Raw genomic sequence first — 7,085 nt, 5'->3', positions numbered from 1 at the left:
AAACGTCAACTCATTTTGTTTCAGCTAGTTGCCAGGGCAGCATTTTCAAAATGCTAAAAATTTAACTAATTCATTTAAAGTAAAAATTGAAAATATATATAAATAAAATATTATACTTAATAATACTTATTTATATACTTAAAATATTTTATATAATACAGTATTTATATTAATACAATAATACTAATAATAATGGTGATTATATTATATTATATTATTAATAACATGGTGAGGGGGTGGGGGGAAAGACCAGCATTAAATGCCGTCGTATGGAAAGTCATATGGGTTTAGAATAACACGAGAGTGAGTAAATAATTACAGAATTATTCCTATAGTGTGTGTTATGCTATGGGAGCTCCCATTATAGCATCTCAGTATGGTGCTGGTGGTCTGTAGCTCACCATAATAATGAATTTCCTCAACATTTCCCAGGACTGGCACAAATCCTTTCTATGCCCTCCCTGTGTGAATGTTTCTATAAGAGCTTAACACCCAGCTCTTTCTAGACAGGAAACCTGGGTCACAGACTGCGTCCAGAAAGTCCTCCAGTCAGGCAAACATCTCAAAGTCTGTCCCAATGAGCACAACACACATCACATCTTACACATACAGACGCACATTAATCCAAAGACATCCAGATGTAGACGACTTCAGCAGGTCTTTTGCGTGCTAGCCCAGTCTTTTCATTCAGACTCTACCCAAGACAGTATGTTGAAAGAAACACCTGTGGCCGCAGCAGACGTGCTGACTCTCAATGTTGATTTTTTTTCGGGGTTTTCCGAGAGCCTGCTGTGCAACTCATCATGGTCAAACCATCCGACAGCATGTGCTACGATAAGAATCTGCACGAACACATGACACCACAATCCCAGATGAGTTTTGCTTTACACTTCAAGATATCTGTAGAGCCTGATATCTTTCACACACTAACTCTGCAACGTAGTGAGCAATTTGATGTCCATGCTAAAAACAGTGCAGTAAACCAGGTCTGTTTTGCGGGATTTAGAGGGGTTTTAGAGACTGGGAGACCAGCTAGACCAATTTAAACCACCTTAGGCTGGTTTGCAACTTCCCCTACTACCAAAGTAACATCCTTACTGAAGTGATAATGAACACAAACAATACAGTAAGCAAAGCATACAATTAAGAAAAATCCACAAATACTGTGTAAAATAGTTTATTTATAATAAAAGTATATTATAATAAAAGTATTAAATATAAACATAAACGATAGAATGGTAGAATACAAGGAGACAAATCTAAGCAATTGTCATATTAATAAAATGTATAAATATAACTTATTTATATTTGTATTTTATATATCAATTTAAATATTTATTAATATTATTTTATATACTGTACTAATTTAATTGTGTATGTAAAATAATACAATTTAACACAAAAAGTATGGTAAAATTTAAATAAACAGTATAAAATAGATGTAAAAGTATTAAATATTTCACATAAATGTGAAAATGATAAAAACAATAAAAACAAGCTAAAAATTGGTGTGAAATGATTGCACACACATATGAAATGAGGTGTATGTGTGAAAGAAAAAAAATTAAATGTGTATCATATAAAATGTTTTTGTGTGTGTTTATGTATGTATTTTTTCATCATGCATTAAGCTCTGTGCAGTGCATTCTGGGATTTATTTTACTGTGATGGATACTTGCAGTGATGCCTTTAATTTTTCTCTCTTTTTTTAGCTCATTAGGTTTTGGAACAGAGCTGCTGTTTCACTTGCAAAAGCATTCATAGATACACACACATACACGTACATGTAATAATTATTGTTTTCTCTGAGTGTTAAAGGTCACCTAAGTGCCTAGCTGAACATGTCCTCTTTTATTTTTTGAAAGGGGCAACTGTGCTTGGTAAGTGAGAAACATCATGGATCATGTGACTATGTTCTGTTTTAGACCGCCATGCATCTCCAGATGCCCCAGACCAGAGGAAGAACTAGTCGTGCAGCTGAACCTGAAACAGTGTTTGATGAGACAGGACTGCAGGTGGGACATGGATCTGGACGTCTGCAGTGAGCCTGTTGGTTCTCCTTGCGTCTAAAGATGCATAACCTGCATGCTCTTCGTTCCTCTGTGTCTTTCTTGCTCCACCTCATCTGTAGCTGATGTCTGGATGTTTTTTGTTAACTCTTTGTCTTGTCTTTCTAACATGTTTTCTTTAAAAGCTTTGTTCTGTGTCTCGCATCTTGTTTTTTGTGCGTTAAAGTCTTCACTTTCTTTTAGTTTTAATGTCTTCATGGTTAACCTCTGTTGGCTGATCTATTTTTAAGTTCTGTTCTTCTGTAATGTCTTAGCTTGTTGAATGTTTCTCTCTTTGTAGTTCAACCTGCAAAACTACCTTCTGAGCTTAGTTAATTGTTAATTTGCAAGATTTTGCAATGGAACATTACATACTCTGAAAAATTGTTTTTTTTCTGGTACTATTGCAGTTTCTTTATAAATAACTAACTTGCAATACGTAACTGTCTTGGTTTTATTTTGATCACCCACCTCAACGTTCATGCCCTCAAAGGAGTGAATGCTAAACTTTCAGGCAGTTGATCCTGAGCAAACACAAGTCAGCTCTACCAAACACAAAGAAGCAGAGGAAATAATAGACCTACACAGCTAAACATTACTCAAATACTTCAGCCGTCCTACATTTCACATCACCGGAAGAAGCGCTTAACCTTCTCATGACCTCAGCGCCTTCCAAGTACAATAATGTAGGTTTAAGCATCAGAGTAAAGACTTAAGTCTTACACTACACTTTTGTTGACTAAACGATCTAACCGCACTACCACTGCAGAAATGGGCCTTTTTTAAGTTAAAATGTGAGAATATGGTTTATTAGCATCATTTAAACCCAGTTTAAGTGTGTTTTATTGTTAGATTTCAGCTCATTGGGCACCAATTCTAAAACGTATTACTAGTTCAAATTACAATATAGATTTATTTACTTTTTATTTATTTATTTTTTAATATATTTACATTTACATTTATTAATTTAGCAGATGCTTTTATCCAAAGCAACTTACAATTGAGGAATACAACAAGAGATTCATCATAAAGAGGCAAATAAACACAGGAAGTGCTCGTAATACAACGTTTCAGGTATTGTTCAGATTAGTACAAGCTAGACGGGGGGATTAAGAAAAGAAAGCAGTTTTGTTGTTGTTTTTTTTATTAATTTTTAGGATGACGTCGAATGGTGATGATGGAGATGAGTTTTCAGCTGTCGCTTGAAAATTGTCAGGGATTCAGCATTCCAGATGGTGATGAGAAGACCATTCCCCCAGCCAGGAACTTGTTTTTTTAAGGATTTTGTGCCTCTCTGTGATGGTACCACGAGGTGTTGCTCACTTATAGATCTCAGACTTCTGGAGGTGATGTAGATTCTTAAGAGTGAGTGGGAGTAGTGCTGTGCCTGTGGCTGTTCTATATGCAAGCATCAATGTCTTGAACTTGATGCGAGCTGTAACCAGTAGCCAGTGCGGGGAGGTGAAGAGGGGTGTGATGTGGGCCCTTTTGGGCTCGTTGAAGACCAGTCGTGCCGCTGCATTCAGAATCATTTGTAGAGGTTTGTGTATGATGGAAGTTCAGCCACGCTTGAAAATTGTCAGGGATTCAGCATTCCAGATGGTGATGAGAAGACCATTCCCCCAGCCAGGAACTTGTTTTTTTAAGGATTTTGTGCCTCTCTGTGATGGTACCACGAGGTGTTGCTCACTTATAGATCTCAGACTTCTGGAGGTGATGTAGATTCTTAAGAGTGAGTGGGAGTAGTGCTGTGCCTGTGGCTGTTCTATATGCAAGCATCAATGTCTTGAACTTGATGCGAGCTGTAACCAGTAGCCAGTGCGGGGAGGTGAAGAGGGGTGTGATGTGGGCCCTTTTGGGCTCGTTGAAGACCAGTCGTGCCGCTGCATTCAGAATCATTTGTAGAGGTTTGTGTATGATGGAAGTTCAGCCAAAAGAGCATTGCAGTAGTCCAGCATAGAAATGACAAGGGCCTGAACAAGAAGTTGTGCAGCATTCTCCGCTAGGAAGGACCTGATCTTTCTGATGTTGTACAATGCAAACCTGCAAGATGGAGCAATGTTTTTGCAATGTGGTCTTTGAAAGTCAGCTGGTCATCAAAGATTACACCAAGATTTCTGACCGAACATGATGGGGTAATTGTAGCTGGATGGTGAAGTCATGCTGTAGAGTTGGAGGGGCAGGGTAGCAAGAAGCTCAGTCTTTGCCAGGTTGAGCTGGAGGTGATGTTCTTTCATCCATGCCGAGATGTCCACCAGGCAGCCTGAGATCGATGCAGCTACTGTTGGATCATCTGGTTGAAATGAAAGAGCTGTGTGTCATCAGCATAGCAATGGTAGGAGAAACCATGTGCCTGTATGATGGGTCCCAGTGATGTAGTGTAAATAGTGAAAAGGAGGGGTCCAAGAACTGATCCCTGAGGTACCCCAGTGACTAGTTGATGTGCTTTGGATAGCTCCCCTCCCCAGGCCACCGTGAAAGACCTACCTGCAGGACAGGATTCAACCCAGCGAAGTGGAATCCCTGTGATGCCCAGTGATGAGAGGGTGGACAGGAGGATCTGATGATTCACAGCGTCAAAAGCGGCAGATAGATCCAGCAGGATAAGAACTGAAGCTTTCAAAATCTGCAAGGCTTCAGTGACTGATAGTAGTGCAGTCTCAGTTCAGGGTAGCAAGAAGCTCAGTCTTTGCCAGGTTGAGCTGGAGGTGATGTTCTTTCATCCATGCCGAGATGTCCACCAGGCAGCCTGAGATCGATGCAGCTACTGTTGGATCATCTGGTTGAAATGAAAGAGCTGTGTGTCATCAGCATAGCAATGGTAGGAGAAACCATGTGCCTGTATGATGGGTCCCAGTGATGTAGTGTAAATAGTGAAAAGGAGGGGTCCAAGAACTGATCCCTGAGGTACCCCAGTGACTAGTTGATGTGCTTTGGATAGCTCCCCTCCCCAGGCCACCGTGAAAGACCTACCTGCAGGACAGGATTCAACCCAGCGAAGTGGAATCCCTGTGATGCCCAGTGATGAGAGGGTGGACAGGAGGATCTGATGATTCAAAAGCGGCAGATAGATCCATCAGGATAAGAACTGATGGTTTGAAATCAGCTTTCAAAATCTGCAAGGCTTCAGTGACTGACAGTAGTGCAGTCTCAGTTGAATGGCCACTCCTGAAACCTGACTGGTTAGCGTCCACTTGGTTATTAGAAATGTAAATAACCAAAAAATAAATAAATGTATTTTTATTTTAGAAAATCAATTTATTAAATAAAAATTAATAAATAAAAATGTGAGTTGTAAAAAAGGAAACAAATCTAATCAATTCCCTTATTAATGAAAATGATTAATACAAATTAATATTTATTCATTTAGATTTATTTAATGCATTCATTTTTATATGTATGAATACAACAACATAGTGGGGGGAAGAAAAATCATCTGAGAAACAAGTACAACAAAATTTGGCATGAATTGATGGCAAGCCCAAACTTGAAAACTTAAACTTAAAAAAAAAAAAAAGATAATTCTCACAAAATGAGCCGTTTTTGTAGCACGTTATAATTTCCATCCAGTGCCCCATATCAACTGTGTCAAACAGAAGAATATACGGTGTCTGTTGCAAATTTTACGTTTCTAATTTAAGGCAACCCTGCAGGAAGTGCCAGTGTCAGTGTTGATTTTAATAACTGGTGAAAGGTAATCTGTTAATGCTGGACAACTCTGAATATTTTGACAGCCGTTCTGCTCTCCTCTAAATGAATGTTGATAGATAAGATTAGAAATGTCCTGCGCTCCTCCATCTCCTCCTGTGACTGTAAAGGAAAATTTGAGGTTAGAAAGCTATGGATCTGGCTCATGGCGAGTTTTCAGGGCATGTCAGCACACGCTCGTGGCAGTTCCTAAATCTCACATCCAAATACCTGTCAGTCAGTGTTTCTACATCATGCCTGAGGGATTCTGGGATGGGCCGGTGTCAGTAAGCCATTCCGCGAGAGGGTGGACAGGAGGATCTGATGATTCACAGCGTCAAAAGCGGCAGATAGATCCAGCAGGATAAGAACTGAAGCTTTCAAAATCTGCAAGGCTTCAGTGACTGATAGTAGTGCAGTCTCAGTTGAATGGCCACTCCTGAAACCTGACTGGTTAGCGTCCACTTGGTTATTAGAAATGTAAATAACCAAAAAATAAATAAATGTATTTTTATTTTAGAAAATCAATTTATTAAATAAAAATTAATAAATAAAAATGTGAGTTGTAAAAAAGGAAACAAATCTAATCAATTCCCTTATTAATGAAAATGATTAATACAAATTAATATTTATTCATTTAGATTTATTTAATGCATTAATTTTTATATGTATGAATACAACAACATAGTGGGGGGAAGAAAAATCATCGGAGAAACAAGTACAACAAAATTTGGCATGAATTGATGGCAAGCCCAAACTTGAAAACTTAAACTTAAAAAAAAAAAAAAGATAATTCTCACAAAATGAGCCGTTTTTGTAGCACGTTATAATTTCCATCCAGTGCCCCATATCAACTGTGTCAAACAGAAGAATATACGGTGTCTGTTGCAAATTTTACGTTTCTAATTTAAGGCAACCCTGCAGGAAGTGCCAGTGTCAGTGTTGATTTTAATAACTGGTGAAAGGGAATCTGTTAATGCTGGACAACTCTGAATATTTTGACAGCCGTTCTGCTCTCCTCTAAATGAATGTTGATAGATAAGATTAGAAATGTCCTGCGCTCCTCCATCTCCTCCTGTGACTGTAAAGGAAAATTTGAGGTTAGAAAGCTATGGATCTGGCTCATGGCGAGTTTTCAGGGCATGTCAGCACACGCTCGTGGCAGTTCCTAAATCTCACATCCAAATACCTGTCAGTCAGTGTTTCTACATCATGCCTGAGGGATTCTGGGATGGGCCGGTGTCAGTAAGCCATTCCGCCACGCTCACGATGCAGGATTAGACAGGTTTTAGCAGGCTACTGACGAGCAGAAAATTTTGAATGGTTAAACTTTCTATCTGCACATTGTAT

General features: G+C 38.8%; 1 protein-coding gene across 5 annotated transcripts in view; it reads left to right on the top strand.

Moving 5' to 3' along the window:
• Positions 1-7,085, top strand: part of sema3fb (sema domain, immunoglobulin domain (Ig), short basic domain, secreted, (semaphorin) 3Fb) — an 86,314-nt gene that overhangs the window by 58,110 nt on the left and 21,119 nt on the right. For 3 of the 5 annotated variants that reach the window (XM_016262164.1, XM_016262106.1, XM_016262224.1), the window contains one exon: positions 1,926-2,015. The exons of the other annotated variants lie outside the window; for them this stretch is intronic. In XM_016262164.1, the coding sequence (XP_016117650.1) occupies positions 1,926-2,015 (90 nt within the window). The remainder of the gene's footprint in view (positions 1-1,925; positions 2,016-7,085) is intronic. 5 annotated transcript variants of the gene reach the window in all.

The sequence above is a fragment of the Sinocyclocheilus grahami genome, unplaced genomic scaffold, assembly GCF_001515645.1.
Source record: "Sinocyclocheilus grahami isolate Dianchi unplaced genomic scaffold, SAMN03320097.WGS_v1.1 scaffold3.1, whole genome shotgun sequence".
Classification (NCBI taxonomy): Eukaryota; Metazoa; Chordata; class Actinopteri; order Cypriniformes; family Cyprinidae; genus Sinocyclocheilus; species Sinocyclocheilus grahami.
Note: the sequence above shows the minus strand (reverse complement) of the source record. Positions and strands in the feature narration are given on the sequence as shown.